The following is a 26,554-nucleotide window of genomic DNA, read 5'->3' on the forward strand; positions in this document are numbered from 1 at the left end:
CAAAGGAGGAAACTAAGGCAAACAGGGTTAAAAGACTTTGTCCAGTATACATAGCTAATAATTGTCTGAAACCACATGTGAACTCAGCTGACTCCTGGGCGATTATCACTCTATTTACCACACCATCCAACTGTCACCAAAACAAATTGTTGTTCAATCGTTTCAACATGTTTATATGTGCATGTGAATGTATACCTCTTATAAATATATCTGTATTCAGATCAGAGAGAGATTTATAATAATCTGTTGGGGTCTTCCTGGAGAGGGCAGCCTTAGTCTCAGTTGCAATAAATAATTATTCCAAAATCGCAGCCAGCTGCTAAAAATGCAAACGTTTATTTTTCCTTCCAAATTTAGCCCAGTTAGTTGATGCCTATCTCTCTGCCTGGCTCCAAGAGATCTTGCAGTTTTGTCCTTGGCTTCTGCCTCTGCTTTCTTCAGCCTCCAGTCAGCTCCGACTCGTGGCTTCTCAATCTCCAGTCTGTCCCACCTGAAGAAGTAGTAACTTCAAGCTTCAAACACTCCCTATATTTATGTGATCTCCCAAAGGTTAACTCCACCTTCTGGAGGGAGAAGGATTCTGGGTTATCTCCCAGAGTGCTCTCCGGTCCTAAGGAAGGTGTGAATTCAGACTAAGCCAGCCCTGAATTCTCTGTGAACTCCATTGAGTACTTAGATACTTGAGCTCTCTAAAGGTGTGAACACAAGCATTGTTCAATCAGTTTCACTTAGTATCTTGTTTCAAGTTCTGGCCCAAAATAATTCTAAGATTAAATTAACTCCAATGTCTTTAACACTTTGTAAAGAAATGTCTTAACACTTTAGTAAAGATTCCAACAATAATCATTCCATATTTTTCTGTCTAAAGGTCCACATAACAGTGGAATAACTATTTTTAAACATGAGATGCACTATTTTGACTGCAGAGTATATTTTAGGCAAGAAATCTCTCAGAAATATTTGTTTTTTTCTCTACTTTCACAATTATTTTGTGCTTAATCAAATCCGTAACAGTTTAATGCTTAAAATTGTACTGCCATTTTAAAAAATAAGTATGGTTATGCTAATTGTGACTCACTTGTTTCTTTTGTCAACTTAAAAAAATGGATATGCAAGAACAGATTTTCTCACAAGTATAATTTACCCAAAAGAAAAAAAAACCTAGAATCTCTTAAAATAATAACCATAATCAAGGAATAAAGTTTTTGTAATTAAATTACTTTTCATTCAAAATTTATCTTGACTTTTGCTAAATGTTTATATGATGCTTAAGAAAACAGCAATAGTGAAGACAAACAAGGGCAATTATTTGAAAACATAACAAGCAGTTAAAAAGATGATATCAACAATTTTTTAAAATATGGCTTACAAAATTGATGTTTTCAACAATTGAATCAACCCAGTTATTAGGAATGTGCGGTTTTAAAGCACATTTGCTAGGCTAGCTAGATGGCATAGTGGCTAGAGCACGGCCCTAGAGCCAGGAGGACTTGAGTTCAATTATGCCTGAGACACTTAACATTTACTAGCTGTGTGACCCTGGGCAAGTCACTTACTCCCAAGTGCTTCTCAAAAAAAAAAAAAAAAAAAACACCAAACAAAGTATACTATAAATTTATCCATACTGACTACATTTGTCCAAATTTTAGAATGTTAAAAAAAAATCAAAGTTTGAAATTTAACAAAAAATGGATCACAAAACATACTTAAGGCACATACTATTCTGTGCAGAACTGCTTCTCTGAAAGCAAAGAATAATAACATTTAGCACTTAGGAAACAAATACACCATAAATAAGGACTGCTATACAATTCTAGTGGTCCAACAGAGATTTACAAAAAGGCAGTGCTCAACTTAAGTTAAAATATTTTTCTAATGATACTCCAAAAACAAGACAAGATTCTTACCAGCTCTGTACCAGTTGAACTGAAGGTGTTCTTAGAAGGTTATCTGGAAGGAGACTTATTTCTTTCATTATGTTTGCCAATCTCACTGGCAACTCCTGCCTCAAAAACATAAATGAGGTCTTTTCACATGCATTCACAGATCCTGAAACCAAAAGAATTTGAAAATCAAAATGAAAGTGTGGAAAGAAATGAGAATCTATAAATACAGTTCTTCCACCAAAAGTTGCTTTTATATTCTTTGTTTCTAAATTATTAAATTTTCAAAGTATCTGCTTAAGAATTATCATATTGTTTAAAAACTGAATCTTATTTCCTTCACAAGCTAATTGTACAATATTTCAAAGTCTGATTCTTTTTATACAGCAAAATAATGTTTTGGTCATGCATACTTATTGTGTATCTAATTTATATTTTAATGTATTTAACATCTACTGGTCATCCTGCCATCTAGGGGAGGGGGTGGGGGGTAAGAGGTGAAAAATTGGAACAAGAGGTTTGGCAATTGTTAACGCTGTAAAGTTACCCATGCATATAACCTGTAAATAAAAGGCTATTAAATTAAAAAAAAAAAAAAAAAAACTGAATCTTAAGGAAAACAAGGAAATATGTAAGAGAAAGAAAATCATAAGTCTACAAGATCAAATCAAGTCTGTCTAAAAGGTATAGTTTTACCAAGAAAAAAAACCTAAATTCCCAATACCACAACAGCTCACTGACCTAAGAATTCTCAGTAATGACATAAGATAAATAACCACCAACATATATAATTCTTAAATTTCTACTAAACATTCCATTCAAAAGAATAGTCTCTTGTTTCACTATTGACATAAAAAAGTTTAGAGTCCTGCTGAAGGATTTAGAAGACATTGTAATCTGAGGGGGAAGTTGAGTCTGAAAAATATGCTTTCTTCTGGTATAAAGGAATTAGACAAAATGTACTGATCAAACTATTCTAATGGTAGCCATCATTGTGCTCTTGCATTCACTCATATTTTACCATAATGGGAACAGAATGTCCTACATATACTGATAACTGTAACTAAAATATCAAAAACAAGAGTCTTTTTTTTTTAAACTTAGACTGCTTCATTACCATATTTTACTTTGTAGCCATTCTCAGACAAGTGATGAAACTGTTTTTTCTTCCCCTTTAAGCTATCAGATACTTTGAAATTCTCTCTCTCTCTTTTTTTTTCCTAAGGCAATTGGGTTTAAGTGACTTGCCCACAGTCACACAATTAGGAAGTGTTAAATGTCTAAGACCAGATTTGAACACTCCTGACTTCAGGCCTGGTGTTCTATCCACTGCACCACCTAGCTGCCTTTACTTTGAAATTCTTTATGATTACTTATCTATTCTACAATATCAATATTTAGTCAGACAATATGAAAAATAGTCCATTCTGATAAAAACTTAATAGGCAAATTTTTAAAATTTATAGCTATATTACCTGTTTTTTTAAAGTTTTTAAATGTCTCCATCTTATTCACTTTTTAGTTACATGTTTTTTTGATATAGTAAACCAAGTGGAAGACCTAGGAAAAGAACCTGCTTCTCCTTACAGAAAACTACTTTTTTCTAACACAATGTAAAGTTTCTTCATACTATGTTGTCTCAAAAGATTTAAAAGAAAATACTTTCTCCTAAAATTCAGCTTAATGGCATACTTTAAAAAATGTAATCATCCTGTCTTAACTATCAGAGCAGTTAATTTCAAATTATGAATAAAAATAAAAACATGCAGACATTTTATAGTCAAAACAAACAGACCTCATAAACTAGAAAGTGTTTTTATTTTAAAGTAATGAAATCATCAACATTGTGTTGAGGTTGTAATATTAGGATATGGAAGCAAAACCTGATAACAAAAGTAAATTATTGTCCTTAGCACCCACAGTGTACAGTATTTTTGTCACACCACTACTTATTAGAAGACTTCCACTTTTCCCCTTGTTTTATCATCTTCAGAAAGTCCTGAGTTCAAAGTGGAGGTCAGACATTTACTAGCAACCTTTATTTAACCTGTTTTCCTTTGTTTCCTCATCTGTAAAATGTATATAATAATAGCACCTACCTGCAGGGTTGTTTTGAAGACCAAATAAGGTAATAATTATAAACATAGAACATAGAAAGCACTATATAAACATTAACTATTATTAATATTATTTTATGTTTTGCTTAGTCCAAGAACAACACAATAAATAATAAAAGCAATCACCTCTTTTGTTTTCTACAATCTGCTAAATATGTTCTTATGTTGGAGGAAAACTTAAAAAAAAAAAAAATCAATTTGAACAGGAAGAAAACTAGAATATAAATTACTTAAAAGCAGTCATAGATAGCCTTAACAGAAAACTTGAGTCCCATAGCATTTTGCATTCATGCAACTTATCTATGCTCAATATTTGTTTAAAATTAAAACACTTTCTCTGAGTTATCAAAATTTATCAGTCCATAAGCATTTACAAAAGCACCTATCCTGAGCTAGGACCAATGCTCAGCACTTTTGCAGTTATCTTCCCTTGATTCTGGAATCTAAGCCTTGGAAAAACAAGAAAAGAGGGGGTAGAAAGGAGTCCCTGACCTCCAGGAGCTCAGAATCTAATTGATATCCCCCCCCCCAAAAGTATGATTCTCTTCAAGAAAAAGAGCAAAAAAGTTTTATTTCATAGGTTTAGATGACTTGTTTCCTATGTGAACTGTAATCACAGGATAAGAAAAATTCTACACAACATAGCCATCAAGTTTTTTCTACCTGACCAGTTCTGATGGCCCTGGCCATCCTCAGCAATTAGATCAACCATGTCATTTCCAATGGAGCAATAATGAACTGAACCAGCTACGCCCAGAGAAAGAACTCTGGGTGATGACTAAGAACCATTACATTGAATTCCCAATCCCTATATTTTTGCCCACCTGCATTTTGGATTTCTTCACAAGCTAATTGTACAATATTTCAGAGTCTGATTTTATTTGTACAGCAAAATAACGGTTTGGTCATGTATACTTATTGTGTATCTAATTTACATTTTAATATATTTAACATCTACTGGTCATCCTGCCATCTGGGGGAGGTGGTGGGGGGTAAGAGGTGAAAAATTGGAACAAGAGGTTTAGCAATTGTCAATGCTGTAAAGTTACCTATACATATAACTTGTAAATAAAAGGCTATTAAATTAAAAAAAAAAAGAGAGAATTAAAAAAAAAAAAAAAGTTTTTTTCTACCAATCATAATCATTTCTGTCTCAAAGAGTAAAGGCTTTGTGGCAAAATGAAAATTTAACATTATTATTGCTTCTTGTTGCATATTCGAAATACAACTGTGGCTTGTGTCTGAGACTTTGTCTGCAACTTTGAATTTTGGTTATGTAAAAAAATAGAGAGATAATTTTTTTTTTTTAAAAGGAACACTTAGCAACAGAACCGGGCCCTGAAATGTTTCCTTGTCTCCCCCTCCCTCCAGTGCTAGATGATTTTTTTAACTCCTAGTTTTTGCTTGAAAATGAGAAATGCATCACACAAAATGCATGAAAAGAATGACGATATTAAGTTACGAAAGAAAAGTACGAAAAAGAGGGAAGAAACTGGGGAGCGACCTGGACACAAGAACGGACGGAAGGGAAGGCAGGTGTATAGAGTAGCCGGAGAGAGACAAAGGCACAGGAGAGACACAGACGTGCATGGAGACACACACACACACACACACACACATACGATGGGGGCCTCCCTCCCACCTGAGCGGAAGCCGCCAGCGTGGGCACCGCCCCCCCCCCCCCCCCCCGTAGCATAAACACTCACCGAAGTCCAGAAATTGCTTCATGGAGAGCGGGGACGGGGAGAAGCGCGAGTAGAAATCCACCTGGCCCGGGACGCTGCGCTCGGAACCAGCACCAGCACCTTGCTTTGGGCTGGGACCGGGGCCCGAGCCCGGGCCGGCCGAAGCCGCCCGCCTCAGATACCTTATTAATCTCATAGCGAGATGCTTTCCAGAAGGGGAGAAAAAAAAAGGGGGCCGAAATCAGGAGGCGCCATCCCGCGCGCAGCTCCCGACATCCGTAGCGCGTACGTGGGGGCGGAGGGGGCGGGGCACGGAAGAGGCCGGGCCGCGGGCGCCGTCTGCGCTCTAGCTGCCTGAACAGGGAAGCTGAGCGCCCCGCCTCTAGGAGGGAAGTGGCGAGGCAGGGGCGTGTCCCAGAGTTGCCCCGCCCCTTCTCACGTTGAAGCCCCTTCTCGCCAAACTAGAGGTGCTTGTGTTACTACTGGGCTTATATCCCAAAGAGATCATAAAGAAGGGAAAGGGACCTGTATGTGCACGAATGTTTGTGGCAGCCCTTTTTGTAGTGGCTAGAAACTGGAAACTGAATGGATGTCCATCAGTTGGAGAATGGCTGAATAAATTGTGGTATATGAATATTATGGAATATTACTGTTCTGTAAGAAATGACCAACAGGATGATTTCAGAAAGGCCTGGAGAGACTTACACGAACTGATGCTGAGTGAAATGAGCAGGACCAGGAGATCATTATATACTTCAACAACAATACTATATGATGACCAGTTCTGATGGACCTGGCCATCCTCAGCAATGAGATCAACCAAATCATTTCCAATGGAGCAGTAATGAACTGAGCCAGCCACGCCCAGAGAAAGAACTCTGGGAAATGACTAAAAACCATTACATTGAATTCCCAATCCCAATATTCATGCCCACCTGCATTTTTTATCTCCTTCACAAGCTAATTGTACAATATTTCAGAGTCTGATTCTTTTTGTACAGCAAAATAACGTTTTGGTCATGTATACTTATTGTGTATCTAATTTATATTTTGATGTACTTAACATCTACTGGTCATCCTGCCATCTGGGGGAGGGGGTGGGGGGTAAGAGGTGAAAAATTGGAACAAGAGGTTTGGCAATTGTTAATGCTATAAAGTTACCCATGCATATAACCTGTAAATAAAAGGCTATTAAATAATAAATAAATAAAACAAACTAGAGGTGCTTGCTGGAACCCGCACAAATTGCGGTCTGTCTGCCTTCCATCTTCGACCGAAGGGGCGCGCTGTTCCTTGTCCAGCCATAGAGCTGGATGAGGACCGGACGCCCAGAGGCCGTTGCTAAATGGCCTGGGAGTGCTACAATGTGAGTGCTTGCCAAGGCCAATCCGCGGCTCAGCCTCCCAGCCACACTCCCAAGCGAGCCACCCAGCATGGCCCCTTTTGTAATCTGCGCTTCACAAAAGCGCGGGAAGGGAAATCCACACTATGGTTGCGCCTTAGTCTGTTATTTACCTCTGCGGTGGAGGGGGGATGAGGGACTCACTAGGAATTAGGGGAGGTATATAAGGTTGTGACAATTACAGTTCCGATATTGATTTATTTGAAAAGGCTGCTCTGTGCTATGCAGAGATTAGTTACATTGATAGACTCTCCAGTGAGAACTAAAATGGAAGTTAATTCATTTGACAAGCATTTACGCGCCTCCTTTGTATTTTTACTTTTCATTTTACATTGTATATGTTTTATGAATACATTGTTGTTTGCAAGTTGTCTTCACGACTGGAATGGAAGCTTCTTGAGGGTGGTGACCACGTTCAGGCCTTTATTTGTATTCCCAAAATTTAGCGCTCTGCCTAACACATAGAAAAATGTTTTAACAAATGCTTGTTGACTGATAGACTGCCAAGCAAAATGGGATTACAAAAAAAAAGCCAGTCACTACCCACAAGGATGTTACTTTCTGTGGCACAGAAACAACATAAAAATAAACACACAAAATATTTTGAAAGTAATTTCTGGAGAGAGGAGACTAGCATATATGGGGATCTAGATAAGTCTTCTATGGGAGATGGCTTTTCAAATAAACCTTGAAGGTGACTAGGGATTCTACAAGAGAGATAATGAGTGCACTGCAGATCATAGAACAGCCTGACTGAGGCCAGATCCCTGGTAGTTTAGATTCAATAAAGTAATAAAATGAGACATCATCATGAACTGTTGAGTAGTTAACAAAAAGAAATTTACTTAGCCATAGTAGGAAAAAGAGATACATGATATTCATTTGAGTTGTCCATGGTGGTATCCCGGTTCAAGAAGCTTCCATGACTCCTAATTATCAGAAGAATCAAAAGTAAGGCATTTGAACTCCTTTACAACCTGGCTCTGCATATTGTACTTTATCTCCTTTCCTAGTATGTACTCCAGCCAAAGTGGCCTGTGTCAGTTAAATGGAATTGGCCTCTGATCTGGGGGTGACCACAGCAGAACAGAGCAGCATAAAGACAGAAGAGTCAGTAATCAAATAGAAATATATTTACTTGCTTGCCATGGCATCATCTTCCTGAAGTTATCCTCTTCTTTGAGAATATAGGACAAGCAACATCAACAGCCTGAAACCCAAATCACTGTGCATAAGATCCCAGGCCAAACTCATTAGGTCTATGTTTGGGACCTAATTGCCTTAGTGAAAGTAAATAGCAATTGTTTCTGTTTTGCCTAGAATCCCTGAGGGTCCACCCCTCCGAATGACTTTTGTTCTTTTTCTTTTCATCTTCTTTTATTTCTTTTTTTTCTTGTCTAAGGCCAGTCTTTACTTCATTTCTTTCTTACCTAACTTTAATGGGTGGTTGCCTCAGTCAAAGTGAGATCTGCTAAAGACCTTAGCTTAAAAAAGGCCAGGTCTCCTACTATATCCAGAGCCATCTCCAATCATCCTGATCTATATATGACCACTGGATCCAGATGGCTCTAGAGCGAAAAGTGAGGCAGGTGACTTTGCACAGTTTTCCCTCACTTAAATCCAATTCACTTGTCTCTTAATTGGGGACTAGTATGAATGGCATCACAAAGGCTCAACTGTCTCTTATTCCCAATCAGTGAAATTGACTTTCCTGTGCAGAGGCGGGGATACTTATACAAGACCAGAAGACCCTGTGGAGCTTAAGTCTCATAACTCAACAAATACTAATACATAACCTACTGGAACAACCGTATAAGCCCCTGAGTTGTAGTCTTTGGTTGGGGTGACCTCGGAGCATAAAATAACCTCCGAATGAGTATAACCCAGATTAACGAATCTAAGTGTAACAATAGCAGTAATTGACCCATCTCTTGATCAACGGAACAAGTTACCCCAGGGATAATAGCGCAATCCTATTTGAGAGCCCATATCGAAAATTAGGGTTTACGACCTCGATGTTGGATCAGGACATCCAAATGGTGCAACCGCTATTAAAGATTCGTTTGTTCAACGATTAAAGTCCTACGTGATCTAAGTTCAGACTGGAGAAATCCAGGTCGGTTTCTATCTGTAAATTCATTTCTCCCAGTACGAAAGGACAAGAGAAATAGGGCCAATGTCCCTAATAAGCCCTAGAGCCAACATATGAATCATTCTAAATATACTAAATCAATTTATGTGCCCCCAAGAGCAGGGTTGTTAAGATGGCAGAGTTGGTAATTGCATAAAGTTTAAGCCTTTACTCCCAGAGGTTCAAACCCTCTTCTTAATAAATGTTTCAATAAATCTTCTACTCTATATTATCCCAATCCTCCTAGCAGTAGCTTTCCTAACACTTATTGAATGCAAAATATTAGGCTACATACAATTCCAAAAAGGACCAAACATTGTAGGTCCCTATAGCCTCCTACAACCATTCGCTGACACAGTAAAACTATTTACAAAAGAACCCTTCGCCCACTAACTTCTTCCATCTCAATATTTATTATTGCCCCCATTCTAGCCCTCTCCATCGCTCTAACAATTTGAACCCCCCTACCTATACCCAACACTCTATTAGACCTAAACCTTGGACTTATCTTCGTCCTATCCCTATCTGGCCTATCAGTTTACTCAATCCTATGATCAGGATGAGCCTCTAACTCAAAATATGCATTAATTGGAGCTCTACGAGCAGTTGCACAAACTATCTCATACAAAGTCTCCTTAGCTATCATCCTCTTATCGATCATACTAATCAACGGATTATTTACACTAAAAACACTATCAATCACCCAAGAAAACCTCTGACTAATCTTTACAACATGACCTCTTGCCATAATATGGTATATCTCTACACTAGCAGAAACAAACCAAGCACCCTTTGATCTAACCGAAGGGGAATCCGAACTAGTATCCGGCTTTAATGTAGAATACGCTGCTGGCCCTTTCGCCATATTCTTCTGTCATGATAACCCTTGATGTCATGGCTGTCTTGGAAAATGAAAGACAAGCAACAACAACAGTTTCAAAATGGCTTACAAGCAAGGACACGTGCTGTAGTACTACTCCTAATAGGGGAACCTGCTTTAATGTGGCCAAATCTCAATACTTATAAGCAGTGATCTGTAGCCCTGACAATGAGGGGTAACAGCAACAATGAGACAAGTTTGATTCATAGCAAGATTTCATGACTAGAATATGGATACAGCAGATGCTCCTTAATAAATAAGATTTCTTTTCCCTTTTCCATGCTCTTCCACAGAATTTCTATTTACACCATTACTGGTTTTGTTAATATCCATTATGTCAGGTGGAATTGGCTCAGAAGACCAAGACTCAGGCTGTTGACTGAATTTCCAGCCCTAAAAAAAAGACATAAAGAACTCCAGTATTTTTATACTTTACTAATATCATTTGGGTAATTATGCAAAGGATGTATAATAGGGGAAAAATCAGAAACAGGGGGATCAATTAGGTTATCTTACTCCACTTTTCTGAGGCTGGCATATATATATCATTATATTTGGGCTAACAAAATGAGAAACTGAGGCACAGGGACTAGGGGATGGAAAGGAAGAAATCATCCCTCAATGGGAAGAGAACTCAGGTCCTCTATTTCTTTATTCCACTAAATATAAGTAAATTAAACAGCAAATTCTTCTATTACCACAGATAACTACCATGGACTGCTTCCTACCCCTCTCATTTCCTGAAACTAGATGGCAGTTCAGCCAACAACCCCCACTAAAGTGTTAACTGACCTTTTTTACTCTTAGAAGTGGCAGCCTTGAGAAGGATGTGAAGATTATTATTTGTTGCCTCATTCCATGACACTCCTTTGATCCTCAAGTTGGAGAAAAATCCAAATTATAATGTGAGTTGGTATTCTCCCCAAACTAGGGCTATTTTTCTTTTTTATTGTGATATGACTGTCAGTCTCTGTTTCTGGATTTGGATAAAGATTAGGGAAGACCTAAAGCAAGCCCTGAGAGACCTAATAAAATGCCTCAAGCTAATCTAAAACTTGGTGAAGGTATATGAATTGTTGCTCATGTTAAGCACTTTTCAAAGGCGGCAAGAAATGCTATCAGAATTAAAACCAAAACAAAAGCAATGTCCTAGAAGGGAGAACCCTAATCATCTTTTCATCAACAGGAAATATAAGCAGTTCCAGACAGCAAATTTGGAGGATGGGAGAAATGTTGCAAGTATACACTGAAGCCCAATTTCAGCTAATATATGACAAATGGAAAAACAAAAAACAACAGACCAGTCAATGTGGGATAGATTAAAACAAGGCGGCTTTAGGGGCAAAAAAATAATCGCCAAACAAACCCAACCATGAAGCATCCTTAGATAAAGAAACAATCATAAATCTTCAGAGAGCCCACCATCTCCAACAAAGAAACAAATGCCAAAAAATACTTAACTTTCAATAACATCTAAAAACAAAGATTGCACTATCTACTGAACATTGTAGGATATGGATAATAATTAAAACAAGCTCACCATTAAGGAGAGAAATATTAAATTCACCAATTAACAATAAATCAACATGTGTTTACTCAATTGGATTGAGGCCAATATATCTCAAAGACAAATATTTATAAAGAGCTTATATTCTAATAGGGGAGAAAACAAGGTCATATGTAGATATATGTGTGTATTGTGAATAAATATAAATGTGTGCTAGATAATTTGTACTAGCAATTGGGAAGATTAGGAAAGGCTTCATGCACAGTTGGCTTAGCTGCATTTTAGAAGAAAGAGGACTCTACAGGACAAAGATAAGGACAGTACATTCCAGGCTTGGACCAGTACAAAGGTAGAGAGAGGAGATGGAGTCTTCTCTGTGAGGAATAGAGAGAAGACCAGTTTGACCAGTTTGACAAATTCAGGAGGGGGAGTAATTGTAATAAGATTGGAAAGATGTAGCTTTTGGACAGGTTACACAGAGTTTTTAAAGTAAACAGAGAAGTTCATATTTTATTTTAGAAGCAATGGGAAGCCTTTAGTTGATTGAGCAGGAAATTGATATGGTAAGATCTGTGATTAAGAAAGATTACTTTGGGAATATTATTGTTCAGTAAGAAATGACCAACAGGATGATTTCAGAAAGGCCTGGAGAGACTTACATGAACTGATGCTGAGTGAAATGAGCAGGACCAGGAGATCATTATATACTTCAACAACAATACTATATGATGACCAATTCTGATGAACCTGGCCATCCTCAGCAATGAGATCAACCAAATCATTTCCAATGGAGCATAATGAATTGAACCAGCTATACCCAGCGAAAGAACTCTGGGAGATGACTAAGAACCATTACATAGAATTCCTAATCCCTATATTTTTGTCCGCCTGCATTTTTGATTTCCTTCACAGGTTAATTGTACACTATTTCAGAGTCTTATTCTTTCTGTACAGCAAAATAACAGTTTGGACATGTTTACTTAATTTGTATTTAATTTATACTTTAACATATTGAACATGTATTGGTCATCTTGCCATCTAGGGGAGGCAGTGGGGGGAAAGAAGGGAAAAATTGGAACAAAAGATTTGGCAATTGTCAATGCTATAAAATTAACCATGCATATAACTTGTAAATAAAAAGCTATTAAAAATTTTAAAAAAAGAAAAATTACTTTGGCAGCAGTGTATAAAATGAGAGAAAGAATAGAGAAAGACATAAGTCAAGAAGCTTAATTGAGAAGCTATTGAAGTAATCTAGATGAGAGGTAATGAGGGGTTGAACTAAAGTAGTGGCTATCTCTGAATGGAGACAAAGAGTCTGATCCAAGACATATTGTGAAGGTAGAAATCCCAAAATTTGGCAACCGATTCAATTTTGAGATAAGGAAAAAGGAGTTTCAGGCAATACCAAGGTTATATATCTGAGAAATTGGAAGTGTGACAATGACTTCAACAGAAATAGGGATGCTTGGAAAAGGAGTAGATTTTTGAAGGCAATGTCTTCATTTTGGACGTGTTTGGTTTAAGATAGCCATTCTGAAAGGTTAAATGGACAATTAATGATGCAGTACTACATACAGTTCAGGTAGATACTAGGATTATAGATAGATAGATGAATAGATAGACAGACAGGTAGGTAAGTTATCTTCACAGAGATGATAATGAAACACACAAAAACTAATGAGATTACCAAGATGGAGAAGAAAAGATGAGCAAGGACAATACTTTGAAGTTCATCCAAAGTTAGGGATCATCATATTCAGGGGTGGGGAATGTCTAGCTGGATTCCTCAGACCATTAAGGCCTGCAAAAATCATTTGGTCTGGTCCTGTCAAGACAACTGCAGGCAACAACCACCTCCCAGTGCTCCAGTTCCTTAGGTTAATATTTTGTTTGGCCTTTGTTATGATGTTATACCACATAACATCAAATGATGTTATAAATATCCAAATGGCCTTTGGCAGAAAAAAAGATTCCTCATTCCTGATATAGATGATAAATTAGCAAAGGAAACTGAGAATGTTCAATCAAATAGAACCAGGACAGAGAAATGTCATGAAAATTCAACATCACCACTTTCTTCCTCCCAATTTCTAAGAATTTTAGTGTGCTGACTTTTGTTTGGATGAATCATTTGGAAATTTAGGCAGGTTTTTTTTTCCCTAAGACTTTGTTTTCTATCACCAAAGAGCAAAGGGAATTTAAAGAGTTACTGATGCTTGATGATAGAACACAATTAGTACACCAAGTTCAGTTATATTTAAATAGCAAGAAGAAGAGGGGGAAAGAATGGAATGCTTCACTACAAAAGCTTGCTATTTTTAACTGTTGGGATCTGCTAGAATAAGTAATAAAATGTGTGTGCTTCTAATCTGTTACTGTTTTTAAAAGCTCTTTTGAATCCTACTAATTAAGATACAGAGATGAGTATGGTACTTGAAAGTAAAACCTATTAGTGTCTTTAACTCAACTTCAGTTTAACAAACATTTGATAAGTAAGCCCTCAGCTGGGTGCTGGACATACAAAGACAAAAGTGACAGAGGTTCCTTTGACAAGTTCACTTTTATTGCAGGGACCCAGTATATAAACATATTAATAATAATTGTTATACGAATTATATTTTAGTTACTTCCTAACATAATAGTATTAGTCCCTGAAGCATTATTTCCAGCAAACTATACTAACATAGCATAATCTAATATACAGGGTCCCTTGTTATAATATTCTGGATATGCAGGGATTTTTTAAATTTAGGTGGCATAGTGGATAGAGTGTTGGGCACGAGGACAAGAAGATTGGAATTTAAATCTGGTCTCAGATATTTAGCTAGCTATATTATCCTAGGCAAGTCATTTAACTTCGATTTCTATCAGTTTCCTCATCTATCAAATGGGAATAATAATAGAACCCACCTCCCAGAGTCATTCTGAGATTCAATGAGATCACTGTAAAGCATTTAGTGTAGTATATGGTACATAGTATGTGCTAAATAAATGTTAGCTATTATTGTAATGCTAACAATTGGATTGATTCCAACAATAAGTTTTATCTACATATAAGCAGGTATTAACTACATGCATTTTTTATTCAACAATTAATTTAATGTTTTTGTCCTACTACCCATTTTTAATCCTTTCTGTAACTTTTGAGATTGTCAATCATCATCTCCTCTTCTATATTCTCTTCCTTCTGGATTTACATTATGCTGTCCTATTCTGATTTTCCTCACACATGTTTTTATCACTTCTTTGCAATCTCCCTTGCTGATTCATTATCCATATCACTCTCCACAAAACTGGAAACATTCTCCCAATACATTATCCTGGGCCTTCTCTCTTTTCTTTCACACATTCTCTTATTCTGATTTAATCAACTCCCATGAGTTCAATTATTATTTCTATGCAAAAGACTTCTAGATAGATCCTTTATCCAGACCTTGCTTCATTTTCTAAAGTCTAAAATGAATGCTTCCAGAAAGAAGCCAAAGAAACCCAAACCAAGTGCACCCAGGTGGAAATTGAGGAGAGATGATCATGTTTCATTTGAATTATTGTATTGCCTTGTGAGTCCCAATTAAGAGAAATAGTAAATTCCAGACTCCTTTTTTTTCTACATTCATTTATTTCTCCTTTAACCCTCCTTTTTCTTTCCATTCTTTAAGCACTCAGAAAAGAACCAATCCATCCCAAGATCATCTCTTTTTTCTTACTTAACCCCCTCAATAACCTTTAAAGATATTAAGGTTTTTTCTCCCCCATTAGAATGTTAATTTTATGATGAACAAACTGATTTTAGAATGATTTACATGAACAGATGCTGAGTGAGCAAAACAACCATTCATAACTAAGAAAATATTCTACCCAGCAAAAGCAAGATTGTGCCATGATCAACTATGATAGACTTGATTCTTCTCATCAGTTCAGTAATTTAAGGCAATCCCAATAAACTTTGGATGGAAAATGCCATCCACATCCAGAGAGAGAACTATGGAGACTGAAAAGAAATCAATACATGCTGTGTTCACTTTTTTTCCCTTGTTTTTCTTTTCCCCTCCATGGTTTTTCCCTTTTGTCCCTGATTTTTCTCTCCTGATATGATTCATATGGAAATATGTAAGAAATGAATGTACATGCATAAAAAAATAAAAGAATGTTAATTTTACACCATTATACAGCCCAATTTCAAGTGCTCAGATAAATTTATCTTCCTAGGTTTCTTTTGAATCTGTTTCCATTTAAAAAGTCCTACTCCTCTCTGCTTCTTACCATGCCTCCCTAAATCTGCCCTCCCTCTTAACACCTCTCCCCTTTCTCTTTTCCCCTTTCCTTCCTGCTTCCCTGTTGGGTAAGACAGATTTCTATACACAAATGAGTGTTTATGCATATATATATATATATATATATATATATATATATATAGTCTTCCCTCTTTGAATGAGGTTCAGATAAGAGTGAGGTTTAAGCATTGTCCTCCTCCATTTTCCCCCCTACTATAAAAGCTTGCATGCCTCTTTATCAAGCGATTTTCCCCCCATTCTACTTTCTTGCCCCCCCCAACCCCCATTCTTTCAGTACCTCCCTCTTTCTCATCCTTCCATTTTTTGGAAATTATCCCAACATAACTCACTCTCATGTCTTCTATGTAAACTCCTTTTAACTGCCCTAATAAAAATAAAGTTCTTAGGAATAACATGTCTCTTTTTTCCTATATAAGAATGTAAATAGTTTAATCTTATTGAGTTCTTTAGAATTTTTCTTTGAAGTTTACCTTTGTCATCCTCTTCTTGAGGCTTGTGATTGAAATTCAAATTTTCTATTAGTCTTGGGTCTTTTCATAGAAATTTTATTAAATACCCATTTTTGCCCCTGAAGGATTATATCCAATTTTGCTAGGTAGGCTTATTCTTGGTTATAATCCTAGGTCCTTTGCTTTTAAGAATATCATATTCTAAACCCTCCACTCCTTTAAAGGGGGTTAGCCACTAAACTTTGCATAATCCTGACTATGACCCATGTCTATTTTTAATACTTTCTAATTGAACTGGGAATTCTGAAATTTGGCTATATTCCTGGGAGTTTTCATTTGGGAAATCTTTTTTCATTCTTTTGATTCTTTTTTTTATTGTTGCTTGATATTTCAGGGAGTCATTATGTTCCACATGCTCAATTCTAATTTTTAAGGAATTCTTTTGTTCAGTGAGCTTTTGTACTTCTTTTTTCCATTTGGTCAAATCTTCTTAAGAAGTTATTTACATCAATGAAATTTTGTTTTTACCATTTGATCAGTTTTTAAGATGTTATTTTCTTCAGCATTTTTATGCCTCCTTTACCAAGCTTTTGTTGCTTCATTACATTCTTGTATTGTTCTCATTTATCTTATCAATTTTTTCCACTGATCTCATTTGTTTTTTAAAATTTTTTTTCAAACTTTTTAAAAATTCTTCCAGGAATTCTTGTTGGGTTTGGGTTCAATTTGCATCTTTATTTGGGTTTTACTTGTAGCTGTTTTGACATTGTTGTCTTCTGAGTTTGTGTCTTGATCCTTCCTGTCACCATAATAGATTTTTATGGTCAGTTTTTTGTTTTGTTTTGTTTTTTTGCTGAATATCTTTTATCTTCAGTGGCTAAATAAACTTACAAAGTATTGCAAGACCTGTTGATACTATTATGGTAGGCTGGGCTGATTTGGGGTTTGTCTGGTATTGCCAAGTCAGAATTAGAATGAAATGAGACTGCCATAGACCATGTAACAAATGGATAGTTAAGTGATTAAATTTCTGGTCTTGGAGTTAGGAAAATCTGAGTTGGAATCCAGTTTAAGACACTTAATATCTTTGTGAATCTGAGAAAATCATTTAACTCAGCCTCAGCTTTCTCATCTGTTAAATGAGAATAGTACCTATTGTTCAGTTGTTTCAATGATGACCAACCACTCATGAATTTCTTTGCGGTTTTCTTTAGAAAGATATTAGAGTAATTTGCCATTTCCTTCTTCTGCTCATTTTACACATGAGAAAACTGAAGCAAATGGAGCTAAGTGATTTGTCCAGGGTGATCCAGCTAATAAGTGTCAATGGTCAAATTTGAACTTGAGAAGATGAATCTTTCTGTTTCCAACCCTGAACTCTATCCATTGCACCATCTGGCTGTCCTGTATGGTATCTTCCTCCCACAATCATTGTAATGATCAGTTAAGATAACACATGAAAAGTGTTTTGCAAATTTTATATAATTTATATAAATACTAGCTATTGTTATTATTAGTCGAATATGGTAGATGCTTGAGATCCTCTCATCCAAATATGAATAAATGTGATTACAATGTGAAAAAAACATCATCAATCTTTCCCTCACTTTCAGTCTCCCCAGCTTCTATTTCCAAATATGTCTGTAGTTATTCTAACTGACAAGCAGGGTTAGACCAAAGAGAAGACTTTTTTTACCCTGACACTTAGCATTGTTGACTGTTAAAAAAAAATGGCACTTCACCATAATCATCAAGTATTTATCTGCTCCATTTTCCCCAACATGGTGCCTGGCCCACCTTTACCCTGTGCTAGGCCAGTTTTCTTGCTAAGATTTGTGCATTTGCAACTTACTTCCCCTTAGATAGACAACTGTTAATCCTTTTATTACTTTCCTCAGAGATGGGAACAAGTAGTAACAGCTGCTCTAGAGATGGTCTCAGTCAGCACTTCAATAATACTCCCAAATTATAACAGCTGGATCAAACAACTTGCAGATCTAAAAAAACCTGTATTTATTTTAAGGTATGACAGAAGTAGAAACACTGATTTTCTATTTGACCATATTCAGGGACCAAAGAAAAAATCCATTTGTTTATTTATATAAACTCCTTTGAGGTCACAACTAAAGAGAGCTCCAAAGTCTCCCAAGACTTAGTTTCCCCATTAAGAACTACCAGAAGCAGGCCTCTTGATTTTGGTATCAGAAAACTTTTTAAAATCTTTTTTAATTATCACCAAAGCTAATCAGACAGACAGCACTTTCCTCTAAAAATGAGGTGAAGTTCTCAAAACAAGATATTGTGTTTGCTTTCTCTTTTTCTTCTCCTTTTGGAGCATATAACCTATAAATAAACTAGAAATCTATTAAACTATCTTTTTTCAATCTTAGACCATCTTATTAATCCCTTTATTAATAAGTTTTTACATTTTCTCCATCTTACTAAACACTCTAGAATCCATTAGCATTCTGACAGGCAATGACACAGGTTCTTGTGGGTGGCAAAGTTGCTCTACTCTTCAAAGATGAACCAAGAAATATGCCAAATAAAAAATAATAAAGGTAATTATTAAGAACAGGTAAACAACTTGGTGCTTCTACTATGTAACTTTTTTTCATTTTGTTAAATAACGTGGTAATTCATCATGACTATCGTTCTAGACAAATGGACCCACTAGCTACTACTTATTACTAAAGACTTGACAAACTATTCATTTCCTGCCCCTTTACAGGGGAGTGTAAAAGTCATTCCCTTTATTTATAAAACACTCCTTTATTATCTTTTCCTCTTGGACTATTTATCAATATTTTTTCAAGGCCTTACATCAGGTGAAACTTTCTTGCTTCTCTCATCTATCTTTCCCTCCTCAAATGTTCTCAGAACACTTTGATCACACTTGGCACAGTCCCTTGAACACGCTTTGTGATATCTCCTTTACCACCTCTTCTACATTCACTACTTTACAGTACACTTGTGCGAGTTGTATCTGTCCAGTAGCAAATTCACTGAGAGCAGGAGCTCTTTCAATTTTTGTCTTGCATATGGTTCATGTGTTTAATAAATGTTTGTTGACTTGAAATGAATCTTACCAGAGCAGTTTAATAAAGCTCCTAGAATGAGGATTAAATCAAAGTGATTGTAGATTTGTCAAAGAGTAGATCTGAAGCCACAATTTCCTTTGGAGGCAAGTAAACAGTTTAGGCAGGAGTAGAAATGTGTTTCTTTTAGTGCAGTGTTGGTAGGAAGTCAATGGTGCTAAATACTCTTTCAGTGGCCTCACTGGAATGACCAATTCCTCTGGATAGGGGGACTATTCCTCTTTTCATTCTCATGTTGAGAATGATGAAGATGTTTACTGTACATTTGTTTGAAATTCTACAGCCTACAAAGTGCTTTTTAACACACATTATCTCATTAAATTCTTATAATCTGACTTAATAGGACTTTTAAACAAATCTAAAGTTAATATTGTGTTGACATTCTTGTTTATTTTTGGCTGAGGTTATTTGTTTTTTCTAAAGTATCAAAGGCCCACAATGCTATCCAAATATCAGATTGGGCTTCTCAGCTACTCTAGTATTGACCAAGGATTCTTAAACTTTTTCCACTCTCAACTCCTTTTCACTGGAGAAATATGACCCCAGGGATATAGATATATTAAAATGTGTATACAAATTTAACATTTACTGATAATAAATCATAGCTTTATAACCTCCACATTGACCCTATATGGATCACAACCCAGTTTAAGAAGCTGGGTACAGACCATTTCAATTCTTGGTGAATCTATGACCTCATGGATTTAGGTACTCCCTCCAGAAATGTAGAGAGCAACGTAAGTTAATTTAGAATATGATTTCATGAATTTTGACTGTATCTTCCAATGAATCTGTTAATGTGTCCAGTGACAATGAGTGAGGTAAAGTTAATTTTCTATCATTGTTCCCATTTTCTATTTTTTTCAGTTGTGTCTGACTCTTCATGACCCCATTTGGGGTTGTCTTGCAAAGATAGTGGAGTGATTTGCCATTTCCTTCTTTGGCTTATTTTACAAATAAGGAAACTAAGACAGAGTTAAGTGACTTGCCTGGGATCACAAAGGTAGTAAGTGAACAATCCTAAATTTCAACTCAAGTTATCTTGACTCCAAGCTCAGCGCTCCATCCTCTGCATCACCTAGTTGCCTCATCTTAAAGATGGACAAATTGGAACTCAGGTTAAATGACAATAATATAATAAGTAACAGTAGAACCATAATCCAGGTGTTCTGACTCTAAGTCCAGTCTTTTTTCTATTATACAACATGGCCCAGAATCAGTATCTGTTCTGCAGATTAAAATATGTCAACAGCCAAAAGAAAAATGCTTACTTGATCACTTCAAATAACCTCACTTTTTACATCTGACAAAGACACTATATCATCATTGTCCAAATTAATCTGGACACAGAATCCTAGATTCAAAAGTTGAATGTATCTTTGAGGCTTTCTAATCTAACATTCTCATATCATTATATACTGAGGACCTGGTAAATAATGTAAATTAGGGGGAAAAAAAAGAATTGTTTTCTTCATTACATAGCATAAACTTATATAAGAAAATAAATATGCTATTATAAATTTTTTTTAAGTTTTTTAAACTATTCAAATTTTCTTATTACATATTTTATATTGCCTTTTCTTTGGATATTTGTTTACTCATTTACATCAAACACTAATCAAAATCATATGACAACTTTGAGATGATTTTGTGCATTAAAATTAAGTAACATACTATTTCATAAACCATAAAAATAATTTCACAAAGAGAAAATCTGGCAATTAAGACTTTCTCACAGATATTTGCTATGTTCCAATACCAAAGCTAGCCTCATGATAATGACTAAGCAATAAGTACTTTCATAAAAAAAATTTATTTCACACTTTTATACAAATATCCACAGGTACGTTCTCATCATGGAATGATTTCACAACGTTAGTTAGTATAAAAATTTATCAAATGCAAACAGACCAGTGACTTGACTTGAGATGACATTTTTAACAATTCTAAATTTAACACTGCAACAACATTGCTTTTTGTGTTGTTGAAAACTACACCAACTTCAGAACATTCATTTTTTATAACAAAGGCCTATGAACACTGCCAACATAAGCAGCCTCTTAGCAGCTTATAAAGCCAGTACATTGGGATCTTGAGTTATCCAGGCAAGAAACTGAATTTTTAAACACTGATGCTACCTTGTTTTTGAAACTAAAATTGTAAACAAAATACAATTTGTGTAAATGTCTCTATGAATGAAGACTTTTGAAATACATAAGAATTTTAAGGGCATCTAATTCCTGAAAAGGAAAAAAACCAGCCCAAACCAATGAAAGCACACATAATAGTATTTTGTATGTTATATTTTCTTATACTAGTTTCAAACTAATTAGCACCTTCCTGCTTTCCTTCCTCCCATAACTTAACATTTTGGAACATGACAGTTAAGTAGCCTGTTTTATGATGCCCATTTCTATTCAAAATATAATCAATGTATATAGCACAGAAATTGCAGTATTATATCAGCTGAATGCAATATGCATTTTAAAGGCATTGTAAAGTTCGTATTTTCATAATCACAAAGTCATTCATGGAACATAGATTGAAAAAAAAAAAACACCAATGCATTCTAAAAATTAAAAGTCATGCTATCATGTTTGAAAAATAAAATCACTATTTTGACACCAGAGCATTCATTCAGTAGTCTCAAATTGGATCAGTTCAGATCCACCATATGCACCTAGCTTGTTTCCAAGTGCTATTAATAGAGAGCATCTGGAGGAGTGAAGGATGGGGACAAACAAGTCCTTTTCCTCCAAGACTTCCTTAAAGCATGTGTATAATGTTCTGAAAATAGTAGCTGGAGGGCAAACAAAACATCCCCATGCAAAAAAAAAAAAAAAAAAAAAAAAAAAAAAAGGACCCTAACTGTTCTTAGAGTTAATCCTATCTTAGAGTTAAATCCTATCTCTTAACCAAATCCAGATCTAGATAGAGTTTAGGAAGAATGAAGATGGGAAGAGAGAATGAAGGAAGATGCTATAATATATAGTTAAGTTTTAAGTTATTAAAAAAATATCTCTGGTATATTTATAAAGAATTATTATTATTTTCTTTTTGCAGTGAAAGATTTAGGTCAAAACCACTAACCACTTATGTACTAATTCTGATCACCTAAACCAATCAAAGAAAGATAAATTGGATAGTCTTTGGCCTATGTGTTAGTCAAAGGCAAAATGATTTATGAGAAAAATAAATACCAGGGCTAAAATATATACAAAACAATGTAACTAATATTCAAGCCTATTGTGTGTGTGTGTGTGTGTGTGTGTGTGTGTGTGTGTGTGTGTGTGTGTGTTAGTCAGAAGAAATGATAACCTGTATATTTTGGTGTGAATATATTCACACAAATCTGAGGTTAAAAACAAGATGGTGGGATGGCAGCATCACCTTCTATTGCACATTTACTCAAAGACAGTATTTTAGGTTAAATTGTTGTTGATTTAAAGTTCTCTGATTTTAGTGGAAGAAATATTTGGAAAGTCAATACAAGAATTATGAAGCTTAGATATCAGCATGTAGATATCAGCATGACTGAAGATAGTGGCTTTCTTTCTAATAAACTGATGAGATTTCACATGAGGTACAACTCAACATACCCTTCCTCATCAGAGGTCAGCCACACCAAAATAAAAGACAATCTGAAAATTTAAATTAAGGCAGTTTAAAAAAAAATCAGTTCCATCTGTCTTAAATTTAGCTGTGCAAAATAAAAGCCTTGGGATATGTAACAATATCCACAGTTAAGAACTGTAGGTCCATACTGTCTGTAGTAAGTCTGAAACCAATCCTCAGTTACTGAAGGAACTTTTAAAATCCATTTAAATTTCTGAGTTGGAAAACAAGAGAATAGTCTGGAGAGTGTGCTGTTTTTCCCCCTAGGAGTAGCTTTCATCTTCATTCCATTTTGTGATCCACTGTTTTTTTTCCAGGCCATCATTATATTTCTCATCTTTGATCTGCCGTTCCTCTTTTCGGATTCTTACAGCATGGTATCGGGGAACACTGTCATCGTACCTGGAGCGCTTAAAGAATCCACACTAGAGAAGAGGCAGAAAAGGGGAACAAAAAATATTCAGTCACAAAATGTATTAAATAGGAACAGCTAAGCTTTTTTTTTTTTTTTTCCTTTTAAAGTAATGCCCACATTTGGGAGAAAAGAAATAATTTTCCTTAAGAAAAAAACCCAATATGTCTCTAAAGAAAAATGGCTGAGGTTGAAGAAGTGGAGAGTAATGGAGTGAGAAGAGAGTAGAAGATCTATGTAACTGGAGGCTGGGCAAGTACATTTTCACCTATTGACTTTACATTTTAAAAAAAAATTTTAAACGTGAAACCCATCTCTATATAATATAATTTATAATATAATAAATTATAATTTATATATAATATAATAATTTAGGAGTCACTGGGAAAATGTTTCTACAATTAACATATATAATTACAATATTTTATTTGGAATTATAACATTTTAGAAATCACACTAGAGGAATCATTTCAGCAAAAAGGGCATTTTGGAAATAGATATTAAGAGCTAAATAAAGCCTGGGGAAAAAAAAAGAGAAAAGGTTTTCTTGCTAAAATAAATTGATGTTAAGTCACAAACATTTTGCAAGACAGTATTTGAATATACCAATGTGGTGGAACTGGCATATTTAAAAACTTTACTTATGCCTCCTGTTTAAAGCTTCATTGTTCATATCATATCTCCTGGGAGCTCTATATCATTTCAGTTGTATGGGACATGTTGACCTGTCTACAAGTTAATCTCTTTTCTTTACAAATAATGAAGTAACTATGTGCTAGCTCTAAGCTAAATGATACACTGCCTAAACCTCTTATTTTGTTTGAGCTATTGTGAGCCTCACAAGACATTGGAATGGCTCCTCTTTTTTCCTTTGAAAAAGCAATATGCCTTTTCCATTACAAGAGTTATGTGAAGTAAGTACTTTAGCAGTATCTATCCTGCTCTTTTGGAAGACTATGCAATATGAATGAAAAATTTCTGAGCTATTTCAGAATCAAGAACTGTTTGGAATGCAGTGTGGTAGTAAAGAAAGAGTCTTCAAATTTAAGAAATGCAGTGAGATGATGGATGATGAAGATATTTAGAATGAAAGATTAGACTGCTTATTATGCAATTACCTACAAGGGCAGAATGCTTATGTTGAATGGTATTTCAGAATTATTAAAATACCATGGTAAAAAAAATTGTATAAGTATTAATATGGAAATAGGGAAAAAAATAACATGAGAGCTTTCATCTCAAGACTATTTTGATGGTGACCACATTTTTTTTCCCATGATTTATTATCCCAGATCAGATCACAATAGTATCTACCTACCATAAAACACAGCTGTTACCCCAATTTAAACAATGCAATAATTTAATGAACATTCAATGGCATGAGAGAAGTACCCACTGAAATCTGAGTGGGGTGCCAAACTGAGCCATTGAAGGGAACAGGAAGTTGGCAAAATGTCCTTTCCTTGTTTACCAAGATGTCACAAATAACTAAATAAATAAATAAATGAACAAGAGAAAGGAAAACGCTCAATTATTCCCAAAAGGCCACAAATAAGAAAAGTAAAAGGAGATCCAAAAACTTAAAAATGGGAATATAGAGGTCAAAGTCCATTACAATAAACTTGATGGACTGTCTAAATTATTTTATTGAATTGAAATTTCTTTGTATTTACTATGACGCCAGTCATGTATACAGCTTGAAATCTTAGGGAAATTCTGTTTATAATGTACTGAAATGGTTTTTGGTCTATTTTATGTTGTAGCAAAGCAAGGCCGTATATTTTGATCTTAGCAGCACAACATTTCTGAACAACAACAAAATTATTTCAAACTGTCAATTCCCCCCTCCATTTAGTGTAAGTAGATTAAAATGATAATGATGGGAAAAAAAGGTAAAATTAAAGTGATGAAAAACCCTTTTCATCAAGAGAAATAACATGTTTTCAGCATGCAACAAAGGTTAATAAAGCAGCCAACATCACCTCTAATTATAAGTAATTCCATGGCTAACAAAAAAAAAATAATCAGTAGCAATTCCTTATGTGTTTATAATCTTCAATTTTGCTCATTATCCAGTAGTAAGTATATATCTGTGTGCATACATGTACATATACATATATACACATACATATGTAAGTAAGCTCTAAAGGGTCATAGAGATTTGGGGTATTTGTTTAAAAGTACGTAAGAATACACATTTTTTGCTACTGTTTTAGGTTGTACTGGAATGGGTAGGAAGAAAGGAAATCACCCTTGTAGCTGAAGGTTTTTTTTAAACTTTCTAAAAAACAAAAAGCATGTGAGCATTCAAATGCAAATAAAAGCAAGCAAGCACATGAAGACACATGGAAACTCATCTGTTAATGAAATCAATGCAGCAAGCTCTTTCCCTTAACATTAGCCACCACAACCACAGCAGGTCCCACAGCTAGCAATGAAAAACATTGATCAATTACCAATTACAGAAGTAGCTCAATACTATGCATCAGAAGTAAGCCTCTCTTTATCAGATGGCTGAGCATGGATCTCAGCCTTGTGATATGTGGCATCATAATGATCTTTCTTATTTCTCTTGAAGAAACCACACTATAAGGAAGCAAGGCACTTAGTCAATTTCATAAGTTGATGTATAATAGCCAAACAAAAAAACCCCTCAGAACTTGATCCATTACATTTATAACCTATTTAACAAAGATACAAAATTTCGGCCACCAGGAGCAAGGTAGCACTAAATATTTGGGATAACAGTCAACCTAGACCCTCCAGGACATATTGCCTCTTTTGCTGATTTTTCTTTTACTATCCCAACAACTAAGGAACCAATATGGGTAACATGTTAGAGGGGAATTGATTTCATTTATTCAGAAGAAAAGTGTCAAGGCATACATTTCCCCCACATGTAAGGCTATGGCTTTGGTTTCATCTTGAAGGTGCTTTGTGCCCCTCTGCAGAAGGTCAAAAGGCTGACCTGTGCTGTTTGTTCAGACAGTAGTTAGGAAATGAATTCTCTGAAGTGAGACGTTGTACAAATACTAGGAAAAGAGCTCCTGAGAAGTTGTATTTTTTTTCTTTCTTTC

At 35.4% G+C, this 26,554-nt stretch overlaps 2 protein-coding genes across 4 annotated transcripts in view; both read right to left on the minus strand.

The window, feature by feature from the left end:
- Positions 1 to 6,018, minus strand: part of PDK1 (pyruvate dehydrogenase kinase 1) — a 28,371-nt gene extending 22,353 nt beyond the window's left edge. The window contains exons 1-2 of one of the 2 annotated variants that reach the window (XM_031960460.1): positions 5,707 to 6,018; positions 1,908 to 2,049 (exon numbers count right to left, since the gene is read on the minus strand). In XM_031960460.1, coding sequence (XP_031816320.1) covers positions 1,908 to 2,049; positions 5,707 to 5,881 — 317 coding nt within the window. In that variant the 5' untranslated portion in view covers positions 5,882 to 6,018. The remainder of the gene's footprint in view (positions 1 to 1,907; positions 2,050 to 5,706) is intronic. The other variant, XM_031960461.1, reaches the window with a different exon arrangement.
- Positions 6,019 to 21,244: 15,226 nt separating this feature from the next.
- ITGA6 (integrin subunit alpha 6) overlaps positions 21,245 to 26,554 on the minus strand; it is a 101,576-nt gene continuing 96,266 nt past the window's right edge. Inside the window, exons 25-26 of one of the 2 annotated variants that reach the window (XM_023499286.2) lie at positions 25,934 to 26,063; positions 23,356 to 23,490 (exon numbers count right to left, since the gene is read on the minus strand). In XM_023499286.2, the coding sequence (XP_023355054.1) occupies positions 25,956 to 26,063 (108 nt within the window). In that variant the 3' untranslated portion in view covers positions 23,356 to 23,490; positions 25,934 to 25,955. Of the gene's footprint in view, positions 23,491 to 25,933; positions 26,064 to 26,554 lie in introns of both variants that reach the window. The other variant, XM_003763957.4, reaches the window with a different exon arrangement.

Source organism: Sarcophilus harrisii, chromosome 3 (assembly GCF_902635505.1).
Source record: "Sarcophilus harrisii chromosome 3, mSarHar1.11, whole genome shotgun sequence".
Lineage (NCBI taxonomy): Eukaryota > Metazoa > Chordata > Mammalia > Dasyuromorphia > Dasyuridae > Sarcophilus > Sarcophilus harrisii.